Source organism: Xyrauchen texanus, chromosome 39 (genome assembly GCF_025860055.1).
Source record: "Xyrauchen texanus isolate HMW12.3.18 chromosome 39, RBS_HiC_50CHRs, whole genome shotgun sequence".
NCBI classification, from domain to species: domain Eukaryota; kingdom Metazoa; phylum Chordata; class Actinopteri; order Cypriniformes; family Catostomidae; genus Xyrauchen; species Xyrauchen texanus.
Window position 1 is genome coordinate 24175285 of NC_068314.1, and position 21249 is coordinate 24196533.

Below are 21249 nucleotides of genomic sequence, written 5' to 3' on the forward strand. Positions count from 1 at the left end.
TGTTTTAATGAATACCTTTGTTTGTCCTTTCAATACATTTGCAGTGGATTGTGCCTTAATTTAGAGCTTAAAAAAGGAAAGTATCAAATGTGTATATTTTTATACTTAAGTCATTTTTCAGTGAATATCATGGCATTCATTGCACATTCATGAGTGTTATGAGACAAGCTGGTTCAGAGGCATGCATTTTCATGTGAAAAATTATGTTGATTTTTGCTAAACAAACATTCTCTCATTGACATCAAGAGCAGTTGTCACAAATACCTTGTGACATTCTGAATATATTAATTTTAGTGACCTTTTGCCAGAAATATTTTACGTGTTTCACCACATGCAGTTCTGGAGAAAAATATACATAATTTGAAGATGAGCTAGTCTGACCTTATCAAATCGCTCATGTATCTTACTGTACATTACAGAGGGCCATAACATCATCCTTACGGTCCATGTATAAGGTTTTTTGTTTTGTTTTTTGTTTTTTGCATTTGGTGCTCAGCTGTAATTACAGGGTCTTAAATTACCACTCGCCAAGACCCAAATATAATGAATTCATTTAAATATATACAATGTTTTTTTATATACAATTAATTTAAATAGTGTTTGTTAGTGTAATTCAGTATATTAAATTCATCTTTCTATGTCCTGTTCTTTTTCAGATGACCCGTTGAGCAGACCAGACGTACTAACCGCTGCTGCGTCTTTTAGGGACAGCTCAGCCTTCTTTCAATCCGAGCTCATGCGTCCTGCTAATGACCCTAAAGAGAGAGATCCTGCCCATGTTCGCATGCTCAACGATGTTCTCCGAGATCTAGAAAAAAGCTTTCTCATCTCTAACCCACCACCTGGCTTTTACAGGTAATGCTTAACTATTTCACACCTGTGGCTGAGGTTTCGTATATGAAAGACTATAAAAACTCACAAACATGGAACTCCACAAGTGTTGCTGCTAATGTTTTATAAATACATTTTTGTATCATGAAGTCATTAATGAAAAGCACGGTATATTCATGCATAATTTTTAAAATACAAAGAAAATAAAAAATGTTGAGAAACATTTTTAGAAAACTTTGATGTAGTCGGAAACAATGAGATATCAATTATAGAGTCTCTGGTATGTATTAATATAAAGCTTCTTGTGAGAACAGATAAAAAATTATAAGGAAACTGTCGTAACATTATTTTTAATACTTTAATGATCTCGAAAAAGCTGCAAATCATGCACAAAGAATTGTTCCTTCACAAGGATGTTATACTTTCACCCACAGATTAATCAAATATTCAAAGTTACACTGTGTAAGATTGGTTGGTTAGAAAGTAACAAAATGTAATTAATGAGCAGGTACATCAATAATCCATCTTCCAAACCATGTATTTGCCTTACTCCAATTCACTATGGTAAGCCTATAATGATTATTTATATTTTAGAGCTGTCTGGATGGATTTGGCGGGAAATTGCATACTCCCATCACTCATCCATGCTTGTCCATAAAGAAAAAAAAGAAGGTCCAGCTATACAGCACATATATACAGTGTGTGTGGCAACATTGTCAGGGGGCGGGTGTGGCTCAGTTGGTAGAGCGGGTTGGCTACCAATCGCAGGGTTGGTGGTTCGAATCCTGGCCCACACGGCTCCACATGCCGAAGTGTCCTTGGGCAAGACACTGAACCTGGAGTTGCTCCCAATTGAAAGCTCACTTTGAAAGTAGACCAGAGTTAGGTGGTTGCAGTCAGGGGAGCAAGCAAAAAAGAGAAGTTAAGTTGGACAATTATAGAGAAACACACGTGGAGGACTTCAAATAATATTTGCATGTAGCCTACTGTTTAAATACAACTGAAAGGAATACACATAAGAAATGCAAGTATTTGCATTTTTCTCTTAAATATTCTTGGTTTAGTGTATTTTAATATATTTAGACTATGTTTAGTATGAATTTGTGAATGGTTAATTTACTGTTAATGAATTACTATTAATGAATTCATGCGACTTCATATAATTAAGAAGTTCATTACAAATTTGAATTGTGGATTGTGGGATATTTCAGAACTTTGTCCTTTACTGTGTACATTGTTATTATTTGAAATTAAGTAACATCATAACAAGCTGAATAGACACAGTAGACTGCATAACATACAACTTCTCTGGTTATGGTGAGATGTCAGCTGAATGTGCCTGATGTATTTGTAGTTTGGGATGAATCAAGGAGAATAGTGGAACAATTATGTTAATTTATAGGTAAACGCACTAACACTGATTACATTTAGCCCGCTTCATCTTTACATAAGAATAAGTGAAGGATGTCTATGTAGTTCTTCTTATGTGTTGCAGACAAAACGTGACATGCAGCGTGCAAGTGCCCCAGCTAGTGGCAGATGTTTGTATAGATAGTCTTATCAACTTCTGCTGGCATGATTACTGATTGCATTTGTCTAAAATAAATTAATCAATGATAAATACATTTAATCGATCAAATTATTAACAACAATGAATCAATTATTGATTAATCATTAACATCCCTAGTTCCAATTATTAAATTGCATCTATTTTAGTTTAATAAAGAAGATTGATCACATAGCCTTTAAAGAATTTGCACTGTCAGAGTAGAGAGAGTGTAGAACTGCTTAAACATTGAACACAAGATGTAAACAATATATATTAAAATGTTTTAGTGTGATAAAATTGCTTACTAATTTTATATGTGTTATATATAATTTATCTAGGTTATATCTAATATTGCAACTTTGTTGTCTTGACAAAGAAATGGCAGTGAACGTCTCGGGTTACATGTGTAACCCTTGTTCCCTGAAAAAAGCGGAACGAGATGTTGCGCTGCTAAGCGCTATGGGGAACAGCTTTAGCTGTGAGCCGAGCTGAATAATGTGTGGAACACGTCAATGAACATTGACCGGAATTTATAGCCTCGGCTGATGTAATCATTAGATGCACCTGAGGCCAGGCTATAAATGGATACATCACTAGGTGTCGTCAGATACTTCTTTTTGAAGCGCAGTGCTGGGACGTCCCAGTGCGGCAAAGCAGCGCAACATCTCGTTCCGCTTTTTTCAGGGAACAAGGGTTACACATGTAACCCGAGACGTTCCAGTTACAAAATGCTTCACTACGATGTTGCGCTGCTAAGTGCTACTGGGAACGCATTACCCACGCCGCCGCACTTCGGGCTGTCCGGACCCCTACGGTTGTGCAGTGTACTCACAAAAACGCGAGAGGTCTCAGACATGAGCTTCAGATGTCGACTCAAGGGCATAAGAGCCCGGAGTAGCATAAACATCTAAACCATTCAATTTTGATGAATGTGTGCGGAGAGGACCAGCCTGCCGCATCACAAACTTGTTCAGGCATGAGCTGAGATGTCGACTCAAGGGCATAAGAGCCCGGAGTAGCAAAGCATCTAACCCATAAAGTTCGATGAATGCGTGCGAAGAGAACCCTATCGCACCACAAACTTGTCATAAAAACTGATGAATGTGAGCGGAGAGGACCAGCCTGCCGCATCACAAACTTGTTCAGGTATGAGCTGAGATGTCGACTCAAGGGCATAAGAGCCCGGAGTGGCAAAACATCCAAACTATAAAAATCTAATGAATGTGTGCGGAGAGGACAATCTGCCGCATCACAAACTTGCTGCAGAGGGAGACCTCTAGCCAAGGTTTTAGAGGAGGAGAGCCCTCTGGTAGAGTGCGCCCTGAAACCTACTGGCGAAGCTTGACCGCGCGCCTCGTAGGCCCGGGCAATAATGAGGATGCCTCTTTGAAGGCACCCCGCCCACCAAGCCGTGGCAAACCGCAGTGGCCACATAGAACCTGGCAGTGGCGAGGCAAGTGCCCGCTGACAATTCTTTCTACAGAAAATCCAGAACTGAAGCAAACTGGCAGTTAGCTGGTTCTGTAATATGACCTTTAGTAGAAGGAAACGCATGCAGGCGCATTTGCGTTACTATGTTCAGCGCCTCCCGAGGGGGAGGGGGGGACTGGGCGACTCGGGGAGAAGTAGAGGAGAAATTGCGCTATGAACAGAGGCGAAGAGGTCCTCTTCTGCCCTGTAAAATCTACCCAGATCAGTTCCAAGTGGAGGGAGCCCTAGCTCTAGAAATGGTCTCAATAACCCCAAGAGAAAACCCCGTGAACCCCATTTGGTACCCTTAGGGGCCAGAATGAAAGGTTTCACAATTTGGACCAAGGATGAGAAGGTCCTCCCTGTTCGGAATCGCCAAGGCGAGCCGTCGAGGAGAGGAATTAGCTCAGAGAAACATATCCTGTTTGGCCAGCGCAGCGCCATTAATATTAGGCAAGACCCTTGCTGTTGAACATCGCCAAGACTCCCGGGAGCAGAGAAACTGGGGAAAGAAATGCATACAGACGCATTCTGGGTCATGTATGTGTCTTAACGTCCAGACCCAAGGGGGCTGAGTGATTTCAGGGAGAAGTAGAGGAGACATTGTGCTATCCATAGAGGCGAAGAGGTCCTCTTCTGCCCTAAGATCTCACCCAAACTTGTTCCAAGTGGAAAAAGCCTGGCATTTAAAAAGGTCTCGATAACCTCAGGAGAAAGCCCTGTGTCCCTCAGTTGGTACCCTTAGGGGCCAAACATGAAAGATTCCACAATTCGGGGCAGGGATGAAATATTGCCCTGTGCCTGAGATAGAAGATCCTTCCTGTTCGGAATCGCCCAAGGCGAGTCGTCGAGGGAAGAGATTAGCTCTGAGAACCAAGCCCTGTTCGGCCAGCGCGGTGCTATCAGCAAGAGGCAAAAACCCTTGCTGGCGAACTCTGGGCAACTACTACCTTAGGGTGGAGTTCTTAACTCCCCCATTGGTATTTCCTGTCTGGACCGTAAATCTGCTCCCGTATACGGGCATCCAGGCATATAACTGACCTGAGTGACAGGAGCTTACCCTGGGCCCTAAGGAGAATCCGACGTGTCAGAAATACAGCTGACAAGAACGTGGGTCTCCTTGAAGATTTATGTAAGAGGCTACCGCTGTATTGTCCATCCGCACCAAGACATGGCAGCCTCAGGAGGAGGTATTTCAGGGCCAGAAATACAGCCATCAACCCGAGACAGGGACTGTGACAACCGAGCTGTTGACCCTCCTATCCCCTTAAGCTGGACGACCAGGGCCGCTACCCCGCCCGTCAGAGAGGCGTCTGTTGTTAGCAGTCTGCGACAACAAGACGCACCTAGAGTGGGACCCAAGGCAGAAAACCGGGGTCTGAACCACATAGAAAGGGAACGAAGCCTGAGGCGCGTAACCCTATTTAGCCCAGGGGTTTTGGCCCTTGGAAGAAATCCCCTGGCTTTTGGCCACAACAAAAACGGTCTCATGAGCAGAAGGTCCAGAGGGATCACCGTGGACGTGTTCACCCTGAGACCTGGAAATCGTTGATACTGATAACAGTGCAACCTTGACCTAGCCTGGCTTTGCTCAGGGTGATCTGAATGGACTCAATCCTAGCGGGAGACAGTTGTGCCCGCATTGTGATTGAACTCCATACAATGCCCCGATAAACAGTGTTCTGAGTGGGAGAGAGGACGCTTTTCTTGGCGTTTTGCCTCAACCCCAGAGAAACAGATGAGCTAAGACGATGTCCCTGTGCTGAACTGCCAGTTCCTGGAACTGCGCTAGGATCAGCCAGTCGTCTACGTAATTCAGAATGCAGATGCCCCGGAGTCGCAAGGAGCCAGCGCTACATCATGCATTGTGAATGTGCGGGTAAAAAGGGCTAGGCTGAGTGAAAGAACCTGACGCTGGAAGACTTTGCCCCCAGAAGTGAACCTCAGGAACTTTCCATGTTGTGGCAGAACTTCTAAATGAAGTATAGAAGTGCGTCATAAGATCGATGGTAACCAGCCAAACGAGTTGTAGGGCTTGAGACACGACCGTCTTGACAGGCATCATCTTGGACTTGAACACCCACAGGTAGTTCAAGCTTTAAGCTCTAAGCCAGACGCCACCCCTCACCCTCCATGGGAAACGGGAAGTATTTAGTGTAATAACCTAACTCTCTCTCTGGAAGGGGAACACATACCATGGCCCCTTTAACCAGGAGATTGATTTTTTTTTATTTATTTTTTTTTACAAAAAAAAGAAATCCGGTTTACGGTAGTGAGAACACGCCATTGAAACACGGAAAGGCAGCGAGAGAATTAAATCCTGACGCCCTTATAAGACCCACAGAAAAGAATATATCCGGCAGAAGTTTCCACGCTGCCAGGATCTCTGAGATGGGTATTATATTTTAACACTTCCTGTTGAGGGGTTGTCGGGTGTTTCGCGTCCTGAATAAAATGCAGGAACAGCGAAAACACCCAATGTTGACGGAAGCCTCTGCAACCCGAAACACCAAGAGGTGGCGGGAATGGAGGGGCTTCGAGGGGGTACCGGGAGGGGTGAAGTGAAGCACGCGCCCCGTTTCGAGGGGAGCTATCCCCTAATCTAGGTGCAAGACCGTCAGGGTTTTCTCTTACTAGAATTTATAGTCCTGAGGTCTTGCTTCGGGGACTGGCGAGGGCGGCGAGACTGTACCCAATCCCTGGGAGGAGGAGCACGACTCGCCACGCTTTGCTTTTGAGCCTCCCTTCAGTCAGGACCGAGGTGGGTCTGAGGCTTGCTCGTCAAGCGCAGAACCCACACTCAGGTCATCCAGGAGGTCAGCCTGGTACGCCTGAAAAACAGCATAGTGTGCATAGCAGCACCAGCCTGACCTGCTGCTTGATAAGCCCTTCCCACTAAAGTGGAGGTTGTCCTACAAGGCTTTGAGGGAGAGAGGGCTTCTAAGTGACGATGCCGAGCCCGGCGAGAGATAGCCACAAGCATCTCTTCGACCGGCGGCATCACTGAATACCCCCATGCCTCAGCACCCACGATAGTCGAATATAATGACGTCGAGGGTATGTGAACACGGGAAGAAAATATATATATATATTTTTATATATATTTTATTTTTATTTATTTTAATTTTTTTAGGGGTTCTCCATGAGCGAAAAAGCTCTTCATGGAGGTTATCAAAGAAAGGGACCCATGAGGCGTTCCCTTTCTTAGACTGGAAGATAAAATCTATCCCCTAATTTGGAGCGTTTGGGGGTCTCTTTTACGCATGGCCAGTCCAATCTGGCAACCGCACGAGTAACAACATCGAGCAATTCCTCGGTATATTTTTTATCGCGGACGGAAAGCTCGGAGGCGGCAAGAGAATCGCGATCCACCTCATGATCCGAAGAAGCGTCGGAACGTGCTTCGAGATCATGTGAAGGACCAACTGGGTTTGGGGAGAGAGTGAGAGAAAGGGGTCAACCCGTCTCTTGCTCCTCAGCCAAATCCATGCACGAGCCCCACAAACGATCTTTTCGTGAGTGCTGACTCCCGGAAGCAAGCGAGGCGAGCACGACACACTCTGCCTGTTAAAGCAAATCGCAGTGCTCGCACCCGCCCTGCTGCAACGTGAGAGCAGCGTGCTCTTACCCCCAAACAAACAGCAAAAACTGATGTGTGCCGACTTCAGCTATAGAGCGAGAAGAGGGGAACAGTCATTCTCTCTTTTTTTTTTCTTTTTTTTAATATATATATAATATTTTCTAAACAGAAGAGAAAAATAGAACAAAGTTCACTGCACACTGCCTAACTGATTCTATCTCCTAACAGAGGAAAGAAAGTTTTGACAGGGTGTGTGAAACACACAGAAACAGAATTGCTCTGAAAAAAGAGTTTCTGACGACACCTGGTGACGTATCCATTTATAGCCTGGCCTCAGGTGCATCTAATGATTACATCAGCCGAGGCTATAAATTCCGGTCAATGTTCATTGACGTGTTCCACACATTATTCAGCTTGGCTCACAGCTCAAGCTGTTCCCCGTAGCGCTTAGCAGCGCAACATCGTAGTGAAGCTTTTTGTAAAGGGAACTTTGCAATCATGTTAACTATGTAAAGCTGGCAAATCCCTGATTTTGTCACAATAATCATGTTTACTTGTGACATTACAATGTTTATGTCTTGTGGCTATACTTTGTGGCTAGGGGCGAGTCAAATTTGATTATTTTTTTATTTTTTTATGGTAATCTTCATTTTGCCACAAATGCTGTCAGTCAAGCTGCAATTTTGTGTACCTGGAATGTACCTTTAAGAACAAAATGTCATGTTTGTTGACTGAAGTTCTAAGCCAAGCGTGTTAAGCTTTTTAGAGCATTATAAAAAGCAACGAGTTGAGCAGTAGTCAGGTTTCCAATTGAATTGAATTTGTGTACAAAATCGGAATATTGCTAATAAAATATCAGAAATTTCATCACATGTATTCAAAAGAACAAAATTATCCTTTTTGGCACAAAATAGAAATGTAATTGTTGTCGTGGAAGCCACTGTGGGACTTTATTAAATATAAATTATGTGGTTTAGAGAATAGGCATAACTAGACCCTATTTTCGAGGGCTTCAGCCCCCTTAAAATTCATCTCAGTCCCCTTAAAAATCTGTGACTTAGCAATCAGCACGTAAGTGTTTAAACAGCTGCAGCCACAATCCTGCACTTGTTTGAAGCATGAGGCGCTTTGGTAGCTTTTCTTGCCAGTAAAGATTTACTAAATTGCGATCCAATTTCAATGGAGTGTGGACTATGAAAGAGCAAATCATTAGTTTGACACACTGAACAAATACGCCCCATTTACTCATTAAATTCATGAAACAGGGTGGATCAGCAGAGTCTTTTGACTGATTGAAGGAGAGAGGGCATGATTCTTGTTTAGTTGGGCAATATCGTTTAACAAGGAAAGAACGGGGCTGGATTAATTAAGAGTACAAGTGACTAATGATATTACAATGACATTAGGACATGATAAAACTTGTAATTACTTACAGGCTATGTTGTCATTTTTGCAATTGTGGATTTAGGCATGGGCGACATGGACAGTCGTTCAGGGCGGCATCTTGCAGGGGGCAGCGGCACACCCTCAGACGAACTTCATGTTTGCTAGCAATTGGAAATAGACACCTCAAGTGTCTGGGCAGTGATCACATTGAGGCAGCGTTCGTGGATGATTCATGTTCTCATTGCAAGAACATGACCATGGCAACGTTGTGGTCGTGGCTTTCCTTCTTTCAGGGGAAAGCCGCTCCAGCCACCCCCGTGCCAGGCCTTCTACCTATGGGTACGAGGCCGGCTCGGTTGGCACTGGAGGCGATTTGGAGACTTCAATGGGAGCGGCCCCGCTAGGTGAATCCCTGCAGACCCCCCATTCCCCAGCATGCTCTTTTGCCCCGTCCTGTTTCGAGATGAGAATTGCTTGCCTCATGGCTCTTTCAGAGCACGCAAGCAGGATGAGTTTTCGATTGCTGCATCGGAGAGCGCGTTGGCGATGTCAGATGCCGAGGACTCGACTAGGCTGCCACCTACGGGTCTGCCTGTCCAGTCTGAGGCCGACGCTGAGCTGACCGCTATGCTTGCCCGGGCTGCCGCGAGTGTCTGCACGTGGATAGTCCTGATCCCAATGTGATGCAAATGCAGAAATGCATTTTGGTGTGCATTTGTCAGCGATGTCTTCCTCGACACAGACCTGTCCTGTGGTTTGCTTTCGAGGGCCGGGCGTATCAGTGCAAGGTCCTCCCCTTTGGCTTGACCCTGTCACCTAGTGTCCTCGCGAAAGTCGCGGAGGCAACCCTTACCCCGCTAGGAAAGTGAGCATTCACATCCTTATCTACCTCGACGACTGGCTGATTGGATCACTCTCGAGATGTGTTGTGTGCGCACAGGGACCTGGTGCTCAGGCACCTCAGGCGTTTAGGGCTTCAGGTAATCTGGGAAAAGAGCAAGCTCTCCCTGGTTCAGAGCATCTCTTTTCATGGTAAGGAGTTAGAGTCAGTCTCCATGATCGAGCGAGTGCACGCAATCAGTGCTGAACTGCCCATAATCATTCAGGTGGTGTAAAAAAATTTCAGAGGCTCCTGGGGCATCCTATGTCATATGACATCCTTGGCAATGGCCGCGTGGCTCGGGTTGATGCATATGAGACTTCAGACTCGAGTGCATGGAGCCATGGCACACATCATATGGTCATCATGCCGATCTGCTGCCACACAGCTGGCCCCGGGGATGGTGCAAATGTGCGTTTTCCCAGTGAGCCGGCTTGCACAGATTTTGTGCAAAGTCAGGGAGGACAAGAACAGGTCAACCTTGTGGCGCCATACTGGCCAACTCAGACTTGATTCTTGAATCTCACGCTCCTCATGACAGCCCCTCCCTGGCAAGTTCCCCTGAGGTAGGACCTCCTCTCTCAAGGTGGGGCATCATCTGGCACCCGCTCCCAGACTTCTGGAATCTCCATGTCTGGCCCCTGGATGGGACATGAAAGATTTAAGCAGCTTACCACCGCAGTGGTAGACATGGTCACTTAGGCCAAAACTCCCCTCTATGAGGCAGCAATTTGCCCTGAAGTGGCATTTGTTTGCAAATTGGTGTTCTTCCCGAGGCGAAGGCGCCTAGAGATGCGCAGTCAGTCAGTGCTTTCCTTCCTGCTGGAGTGGCTTGAGGTCAGGCTGTCCCCCTCCACCTTGAAGGTGTATGTGGCCGCTATAACCTATAACCCTATGGGTAGGTGCTCAACGGGTGCCGGTTACTCCGGTAGCACCCTGTGATGTATTTTCTGCAGTACGGTCTCCCTGTCGCCAGACTCGTACCCTTGGGTACAACTCTCTCTGCCCCTGGTCGCTGTGTATATAGAGCTCCTCCCCTTCGAGGCAGGACCTACCACCGCGCCTCTTCCATGTGTGGCTGGTCAGCCCATGTGACGTATTGCCATATGTTAACTCCCTTCGGGCAGGATGTGGTCTCTACGGTGTCTTTTCCCCCTGAAAGAAAAGGAAAGGAAAAGAACACCTTCCCCGGCCCGAATAATAGCATTAGTTGGCCCCAGTTGAATCTAATACTCTGTGGAGAGAAAAAACATAGATAGTACAGGCCATGGCTGGAGCGGCCTGCTCCCATGCTAGTTACATCTCTTCCCCACTTCAGGGATGTGGGGAACTACATGACATCTTTTGGGGCATTGGGGGAGGCTACATGAAGATCAGTGCACCTGCTATTACGCATCGGCTGCATCGGCAGTCCACGTAACACGGTTTAGCTTGTTGTGGCATTTTGTGGATGTCATTAGAAACTTTAAAGGGTCTACTTTTATTTGTGTACACTCACAATAACAACAAAATCTTGTGCTTTTGTATAATAAAGAAAATAAAAAGGGTGAGCTATCAGACGTCTCTGTGTTCACGAGCATATTTCTGAAATACGTCACAAAAATGAACTGAAACTCTGTGAATACTTATCACACAAACATGAAACAAATGTCATTGAAAATGAGGATGTTTAAATCAAATTGCAATAGAAAATGTAGAAAAGGTTTTATTACAATATATATTTAACAATCAGGTTCATTCTTTTAAAACTAATACACTCCCAGTTATGGCTTAAATTATTCAATGAAAAGGAGGGGAAATTGGGCAGGGGCCAGCTGTGGAGAGACAGTCTACTAAGGGGGTGTTCCAGGGATGCACAAACTTACCCACTGCATGTGCCCACTGCAAGTGCCCACTGCAATCGCCAGTCACTGCAAACCATGTCACCGCAAACCATGTCACCACAAATCGTGTCACCATGCAGTTATCAATACAATCTGTGAAGGGAACCTCACTAATGTGCCTAGACTCTCCGCAAGCTGACTACTAGCTCCACTGAAAAGCAAAATAATTAACAAAACCAAAGAAACAATAAACCAGTTGATAACCTAAAATACAAGCAAACCAAACAGGGAGGCACTAACAAAGATGTACTAAAACAATTCAAATCCAAAGACAACTAAACTAAGGCAAAACAGCAGCTGACAACCTAAAATTCAGACAGAAGATTACATTGAAAAGTTGAAAGCAGTGGTCAATGTGTGATAACATTTAACTCTGGTAATAATCATACCAGACTTACTAAAGCTACTCATACATTCACTCAAATGTACTTAGTAGGCTAAGAGAGAGTTCATCAAATCATTCCAGGCAGGGGAGCTTGGAATCCCTTCCAAGCCCAGGCAGATAACAATCAGGCAGGCAGCAGACTGCAGCAAAATGTACAACTCAATATCTAAAGACACCTTAAAAATATAAACAGACTTAAAGCAATTTACCTACCTAAAAGTTACAAAGATAGTCCCATGTGGCAACCAAAAGGCAGAAACAAAGCCAAGAGGCAGCCATGATGACACAGGTGCTTTATATAAGCTCAGCTAACGAGGGGGTTTGGTCTGGGTGGAGCTAATTGTATCTAGTTGACGTGTGTTCAAGAGCCAACAGGGTGCAAAGTTTACTGCCCACACCACTACACTAGCATAGAAGTCGTTCAGCGCAACTTGAAGGGGGCATTTTTGTCACAGGTAACTGATGTTGTCCTGTAGTTGGTGATGGCCTGGATGCCCAGCCACATGTGCCACGTTTCGCAGCTGTCCTGGAAGTGACTGTGGAATATCTGGGCATGTGCACGCTTTGCCTCTCCTGGCCTGGGACAGTTTGGCTCTCGCTGTTCTTAGGGCAGCCTTGTCGCCTGCTCTGAAGGCAGAGTCTCGGATCTTCAGCAGCGCACGCACCTCCGCAGTCATCCATGGCTTCTGGTTGGAGCATGTGGTGATGGTCTTGGAGAAGGTGACATCATCAATGCACTTGTTGATGTAGCTGGTCATTGATGCTGTGTATTCTTCCAAGTTGATAGAGTCGCCATATGTTGCAGCCTCCCTGAACATGTGCCAGGCAGTACCCTCAAAACAGTCCTGAAGAGCAGAGATGGAAGGCGCATGCGCATGCAGCGACTGGCAGTGAATGAGTGTTCGGCGTCCTCGTGTATGTTTGACAACGTTTTTCCTTTGTTTTAATGTCTTAAAGTTTCGTTTTTGTTTTTTATTGAAGGAGTGCTCTTAAAGTTTTAAACTTAGTCAAAATGGATGCTTTTTATCTTTTTGCTTTATGGCTTGTGATGTACTGGATGGCCGCCGGTAAAATTAGGACAACATATACAAGAGAGACATTGCTGCAGCTCAAGAACAAGAACAGTAACCCAGCTCGGGAAAACTTAATGCTGGATGTCCCAAATATTATCCGAAGGGATTACCAGGAAGCATGGGGCACAGTTAAGAAAAGGAAAAGGGGTAAACGAGGCGGCGTAAAAATTTGCCTGAAGAAACAGCGCTTCAACCGGGCTCCTTTGCCTTCGATGATTATGGGAAATGTACAATCACTTAGGAATAAAGTGGATGAGCTTCAAGGAAATGTCCGCTACCAAAAGGATTTCATGAACTGCTGTATTATGGCATTTACTGAAACATGGTTCACAGAGTGTGACCGGGACGCTGATTTGTGTATGGATGGATTTGGAGCCCCCTTTCGTTTGGATCAACTATCAGAGGTGACAGGGAAAACCCAAGGAGGAGGGGTATGTTTGTACGTCAATAAGCGGTATTGCTCATGTGTTACTGTCAGAGAGCGTATTTGTACACCTGATGTAGAACTTTTATCGGTGTCCTTGAGACCGTTCTATCTACCTCGAGAGTTCCCTCAGATTTTTATTACAATTGTCTACATTCAACCGAAGGCGAACCCCGCATCGGCTACTAGTACAGTATTAGATGTTGTACAGAGGTTACAGTCAATCTCACCGGAGGCACCAAATTTCATTCTTGGGGATTTTAATCATGGATCCTTAAAACAGATTCTTAAAACTTTCCATCAGTATGTCTCCTGTTCGACCAGACGGGGTAAGACTTTAGATCTGTGTTATGGATCGGTGAGAGGTGCATACAAATCTGTACCCCTGGCACCCTTGGGCTCGTCAGATCACAATTGTGTACATTTGCTGCCTACATATAAGACTGTCTTAAAAAGGGAGAAAACTGTGACCAAGGACATCAGAGTGTGGTCAGAAGATGCTGTGTCCTGTCTACAAGATTGTTATAGCTGCACAGACTGGAACATTTTTAAACAGGACTGTGGTGACGATTTGGACTCAATGGTTGATGTTACATGTTCATATATGGCTTTTTGCAGGGACATGATAATTCCATGTAAAAAGGTAAAAATCTATTCGAACAATAAGCCCTGGGTTACTAAATCAGTAAAGTCCTGTTTACAAAAAAAAAAATTGCATTTAAACATGGAACAACTATGGACTTACATGTGGCTACTAAGGATTTGAAGATTGAAATTCTTAAAGCTAAACAAAGCTATAAGGAAAAACTAGAAAATAAGATGGCATCCAAAAATCCTGGCTCAGCATGGGCAAATATGAAAACCATAGTAGGCTTTCAAAACTCAAACTGCAGTAATCAGAATCAGATTTTTTTAAATGGTTTTAGTTCTGATTTTGAACTAGCAAATGCACTAAACGATTTTTACTGTCGTTTTGACAATTTGAATTTTAGTAAAGAAATCCAGGAATTGAGCGTTAAGTTAATGGATGATCAGCATTTTAACATTGACCTTCAGGATGTTGAAAAAGCTTTCAGACGTGTAAAGGCAAATAAAAGCCCAGGTCCTGATAGCATTTGTGGCAGACTATTAAAGTCATGTGCAAAAGAATTAAGCCCTGTATTTCATGAAATTTATAATAAGTCTCTGAAAACACAACATGTACCGATCCTTTGGAAGGATGCGGTGGTCATTCCTGTCCCTAAATGTAGAGGCCCTAAGATGATAAATGATTTTAGGCCGGTCGCTTTGACTTCCGTTTTAATGAAAATCCTTGAGAAATTATTACGGTCTGTGATTTTGAGGTGGACAGAATATCGATTGGACCCTATGCAGTTTGCATATAGACCTCACAGAGGAGTACAGGATGCTACAGTCACAATGTTACATTTGCTATTAGGACACTTGGATGGACAGAGGACACATGCTAGACTTTTATTCGTTGACTTTTCTTCGGCGTTCAATACAATTCAATCAAACATTTTAATTAAGAGGCTTTTAGATCAGTTTGTGTTAAGTAATAATTTGATTGGTTGGATTTTGAATTTCTTAACTAATAGAACACAAAGAGTAAAAGTTAATGGTGTCTTATCTAAACAGATGAGTTCCTCTACAGGGTCTCCTCAAGGATGTGTGCTGTCCCCACTTTTATTTATTTTATATACTAACATGTGTCAAAGCATGTATGAGAACAGATTTATTATAAAATATGCGGATGACTCAGTAATTTTGAGTTTACTTAAGGAGAATGAGACCTCACATGGTCCAATTATTGAGCATTTTGAAAACTGGTGTGATGAATTTTATTTACAGTTAAAAATATTAAAGACCAAAGATATGCTCATCGATTTTAGGAAAAGTACTCATCCAAGTGATCCTACTTTAATTAAAGGCCAAAAAATAGAGTATGTACAATCATACAAATACCTTGGGACCATAATTGATGAGAAACTAAAATTTGAAGAGAATTGTGAGGCTCTGAACAAAAAGGGGCACCAGCGTTTGTACTGCCTAAGGAGATTATCTGCATTCAATCTTGATAAAACAATAATGAAGATGTTTTATCATGCTTTTATAGAATCTGTTTTGTCATTTTCCATTTTAGTATGGTACGGTCATATATCCTTAAAGGCAAAAAATCAGCTAGACCAGATAGTAAAATGGTCTGGCCGTTTGATAGGCAAGTCAAAATCAGGAGTGGCATCACTATATGCCAAACAATTACAAAGGATGGCCCTTTCAGTTTTAAATGATGACTCTCACCCTCTGCGAAATGAGTTTCAGTTATTACCGTCTGCGAGGAGGTATAAAGTCCCTAGGTGTAGAACGAAAAGATATAAAAGCAGCTTCGTAACAAATGCGATTGATATGCTTAACAAATTATAGAGGTGTTTTTTCAGATATGTACTAGGGGTCTTATGATTTTAAGACGTTAAAAAGATTATATGAAATGCTCTTGAGAGCATTTTTTTTTTTTTTTTGAGAGCACTTCACTAAGTTTATGAGTATTTTTTTATCTGTCCTTAATGTGTAGTGTAGTGTCCTGTGTTTTGTGTTTTTTGTATTGGATGCCATAGAATAGAATGTCATTGCACTGTAAAACAAATATACCTACGGGTACAAATAAAGTAAACAAACAAACAAACAAATGGCTCCTGCTGGCCAGGTTTTCACCTGCTTCTGGAGCGGTTTTGTGCGTCTGACGAGCGGTCTGTATGCTGGAATTAGCATATCAGAGATGTGGTCTGAGTAGCCGAGGTGGGAAGTCCACATACTGATGGAATTTAGGGAGCACTGTCTTGAGATTTGCATGGTTTAAATCTCCGGCGACAATAAACAGTCCGTCAGGGTGAGCGTTCTGCAGTTCGCTCATAGCCCCATACAGTTCACAGAGCGCTTCCTTAGCGTTAGCGCTGGGGGGTAAACTCAGGTTATAATAACAGTAGTGAATTCCCGTGGTAAATAACAAGGTCTGCATCTAACAGTCACAAGCTCCACCAGAGATGAGCAGTAACTAGAGACTAGCATAGAGTTATTGCACCATTCCGTGTTGATGTAAACACACAAGCCACCACTGCGAGTCTCGCACAGCACTGCATTTCTGTCAGCACGAAACGAGGCAAGACCGTCTAGCTGAACGGCGGCGTCCTGAACTCTGTAGCTGAGCCACGTCTCCGTGAAAATAAAGCTCACGCTGCCTAGTCTGCTGGAGTCGGATGTAGTCCAGTTTATTGTCCAGGGAGCAAACATTTGGGAGCAGGATAGGGTTTTTTTTTTTGCCTAGCATGGATAAAAAGCTGCATTGTGGCACTTTATTTTATATGTCCACTGTACATCAACAGATAGTCATTCACCTATCATGTCATCACCTTTTGCATCTGAGAGGAAGAGCACTGGTGTTGCAGGTCAATACATAGTGAAGCCAACAATGGCAAGTCTGTTTGCATACCGAAGCATCTAACATCAACAAATTAATTCAAAGTAATTTAACTGATGCATCAAAATTAAAAAAATTAAGAAGCGAATGAGAATATTACAGAAATACCCATAGAAAAGAAAATATAAAAAACTCTTCAATTGTTTTGTCTAGATAGAAATAAAGATTAAATGGAGAGGAAATGTAAGCTTTTGCTGAAGTTCTCCTCTTGAGTTTTTGAAGAGATCTCAAAAATCTCTCAAACTGAGCTCAGATTTGCCAAAATCACAAAGTCTGCAATCAAAAGTCAGAGATAATGCTGATCTCAAAACTAAAGGACTTTGGACAAAATTAAGTGCAAAATACTGTTACAGGTACACTTACATACAAATACATCTGTTCTAAAGGAAAATGGCTAAAGCCCTCACCCAACTGTGATTCACTCCTCAGTTCGGCAGAATAAACACTGAACTTCTGCTAGTGTCCTCACAAACTCCCACTCAACTGCAGGGATTTACACAGGTGCATCTGTTGTTGATGAAAATTGCATTCCAGCAGGATCCATAATGTAGTGGCCAGACATTTTAGCAGCGCATCATCCATTTAAAATGGATGCTGCTTCTCTTTTCCACTGATGACTTCTCCTCTTTGTGTATGGGTGAATGGTAGTTTGATCTTCACACAAGGACCACAAGACAACATGGGTGCTATGTTTCTGCTTTGACAAAAAGCCTCTCTTTATGGGGCTGTTGGCATCTGTTGGTTTTGTTAATTTTGACTGAAGGAGGGCGCTATTATTATCAAAGTGACATGCAGTTGTAATCAGCTGCAATCAACATGTCTTGAAGTGGTTTTTATTAAATTAACAGAAGAGGAAGTGAACAGATGAAGTGCAGAGAGCCTCATCAGGGTACCTTTTCATTATCTCTCTTTGGGTTCTGGCCCATAAAAATTAACACCCTCTCACTGATCTTCCCTTTTTCACCCCCTGTGTTTTATATACTTGCCGCTCTATTTAATAACATCATGGATATAACTGTTGTAACCTCTGTTCCCTGGTGGAGGGAACAAGACGTTGTGTCGAATGTAGTGACACAAGGGGTCTTTCTTGAGAGCTTCGCATACCTCTGAACTTCAGAAAAGGCCAATGAGAAATTGGCAGACAGAATTTGCATGTCCCGCCCCCAAAGACATACGGGTATAAAGGGAAGCGGACATGTGTCTGTCAGTCAGGTTTTTGCACTGAGGAGCCGAGAATAAGGTACTGCCAATCACAGTGGTAGGTCTACTGTCATGGCAAAGGGGACACAAAGTCTTGTTCCCTCCATCAGGGAACGGAGGTTACAACAGTAATTATGACGTTCCCCTTCTGTCACTCACTCGATATTGTGTCGAATCTATTGACACAAGGGGTCGAATTTCAATGCGCCAAGGGGGGAACAGGCGCTACATGACCAACATGGGAGCAAGCCAGCCAGTCGTGGCCTTTTCTCTCTCTGTGTTTCTCATATAGAGCGTAAAGCTACTGGGGCAATCTTTATGCTATAAAATGAATCGGGGAAGGCGATCTTTCCCGGCCCTATTCTTTCAGGGGGGAAAAGACCCTGCGGAGACCACATCCTGCCCAGACTAGGGGGAGGTGATATGGGGCCAATACACCACATGGGTTGTCAAGCCACACATGGGAGTGGCACGGTGGCAGGTCCTACCTGATAATATAGGCGACCTGCTCTCTGAAGGAGGTCGTAGGAACCTTGGGCATGTAGCCCAGTCACTGTTTTAGGATGACATGAGTATCTGCTGGGCTGAACTCCAGGCAAGTGTCGCAGACAGACAACGCTTGCAGGTCCCCAACCCTCTTGATGGAAGCGAGCGCTATCAGGAGGGCCATCTTCAAGGAGAGGGCCTTGAGCTAAACTTAGTCAAGCGGCTCGAAAGGGGTTCTCTGAAGGCCCGAGAGGACCACTGAGAGATCCCAGGAAGAGAACAGCCTTGGCCAGGGAGGGTTCAGCCTCCAGGCACCTCTAAGGAACCTGATAATCAAGTTGTGCTTACCCAGGGACTTGCCATCCACTGCGTCGTTGTGGGCCACGATAGTAGCTATGTAAACCTTCAAGGTGGAGGGGGAAAGCCTCCCCTCCAACCTCTCTTGCAAGAATGAAAATACTGACTGGACTCTGCATCTCTGTGGGTCTTAAGACCGAGAAGAACACCAATTTGCGAACAAGCACCACTTTACCACTAAAGCTGCCTGGTAGAGGGAGATCTGGCTTGGTTGATTGTGTCTACGACCGCAGCTGGTAGGTCACACAGATCTTCCGCGTCCCGTCCAGGGGCCAGACATGGAGGTTCCAGAGGTCTGGGCACAGATGCCAGAGGGTGCCCCATCCCTGGGAAAGAAGGGCCTTCCTCAGGGGAAAGTTCTCCCTGATGTTGCACAGCACCAGTGCAAGAAGGCTCACTGGGGGAAATGCCTACTTGTGCAGCTCCCGGGACCAGCTGTGTGCCAACGCATCTGTCCCAAGAATGTCCTCTGTCAGAGAGTACCAGAGCAGGCTGTGAGAAATGTTTTGGGAGGCAAAGAGATCTACCCGTGCCATGCCAAACCGGTCCCAAATCAGCTGGCCCACCTGGGGGTGAAGCCTCCACTTTCCGTCCGGGCAAAACCTGTCGCAACAGCACGTCTGCTATCATGTTGAAGTTGCCTGAGATATGAGTTGTGTGCAGAGACCTGAGTCGCTGCTGACTCCAAAGGAGGAGATGGTGGGGAGTTGTGAAATATGATGAGAGCGCACACCGCCATGGCGATTTATGTACGCTACTGTCATGGTGCTGTCTGAACTGATCAAGACATGCTTGTCTGGATCAGCAGGAGAAACCTCCGCAGGTCAAGGAGTACAGCCAGCAACTCTAGGCAGTTGATGTGCCAATGCAGCCGGGGCCCTATCCCGTTGCACATGTGCCCCAACCCCATTGAGAGGCATCTGTGGTGACACGACACAACTGGACACCTGTTGTAGGGGGACTCCAGTTTGCAGAAAACAGTGGTCTGTCCAAGCGTTGAAAGTCTGATGGCAGGAAGGGGTGATTTACACACGGCGCCATACCATCTCAGGACTCTAAAGCGGTCTCAAATGCATCTACCCGAGCGGCACCACCGTGGCCGAGGATGCCATATGCCCCAGAAGCCTCTGGAACTGTTTTAGAGGAATCGCTGTGCCAGGATCGAAGAGGGCGGGGCTCCTGAGCACCCACTTCATATGCTCATTCATGAGGAGTGCTGTCATTGAGACTGAGTCTAACTCCATGCTGAGAAAAGAGATGCTCTTGTGAGTGCATAGTAACTCCCGAGAGTGAGCTAGAATGAGCCAATCATGGAGGTAGTTGACTATGCGGATGCCCACTTCCCGTAGCGGGGCGAGGGCTGCCTCTGCAACCTTGGTGAAGACACGAGGGGACAGGGACAGGCCGAAGGGGAGGACCTTGTACTGAAATGCTTAGCCGTCGAAAGCGGTCGATGTTGAGGCAGAATGGAGACGTGGAAGTACGCGTCCTTCAGATCTACCACTGCGAACCAATCTGGCGTGAGCATTTTGAACGGGAGTTTGTGTAAAGCCGGGTTGAGAACTCGCAAGTCCAAGATTGGCCGCAACCCACTGCCTTTTTTGGGTACGATGAAGTAAGGGCTGTAGAGACACTTCTTCATCTCGTCTGGAGGGACAGGCTCTAATGCGTCCTTTAGTAGCAGAGTTGTAATCTCTCCCCGTAAGGTGCTGGCGTTTTCGCCATGCATCAAAGAAGAGGCTTTCCCTCAGAAGAGAGAAATCCACGATCGCAACGTTGCCATGGCTATGTTCTCGCAATGAGAACATAAACCATTCATAAATGCTGCCGCCATGTGATCACAGCCCAGACAAGTGAGACAGCAACGTTCAACGCCTCCTGTGTATTATTCTTTTGTGTAAACTCTTTTAGGAGAAAAACACTCTTTTAGAGAGAAGCGCTGTTGAAGCACCCAGGGGCATGGACTGCACAGCGTGCAGAGAAGGAGAAAGCCGCTGGTGATCTGCCATTGATCCAACAGCAGTGCTTTGCCAACAGAGGTGAGTGGAGCAGTAGTGAGACTCAGCTTGCTGCTGCACAACCGTTCAGCTCTTAAGAAAAATCTGACTGACAGACGCATTCCCTTTATACACGTATATCCGGGGGCAGGACATGCAAATTCTGTCTGCCAATTTCTCATTGGCCTTTTCTCAAGTTCAGAGGTATGCGAGGACTCAAGAAAGACTAATTGTGTCACTACATTCAACACAATGTCGAGAGAGTGACAGAAG

General features: G+C 44.8%; 1 protein-coding gene across 2 annotated transcripts in view; it reads left to right on the forward strand.

Annotated features, from left to right (window-relative positions):
* Nucleotides 1-21249, forward strand: part of LOC127632789 (inactive N-acetylated-alpha-linked acidic dipeptidase-like protein 2) — a 373182-nt gene that overhangs the window by 340748 nt on the left and 11185 nt on the right. For both annotated transcript variants that reach the window (XM_052111561.1, XM_052111562.1), the window contains one exon: nt 657-855. In XM_052111561.1, the coding sequence (XP_051967521.1) occupies nt 657-855 (199 nt within the window). The remainder of the gene's footprint in view (nt 1-656; nt 856-21249) is intronic.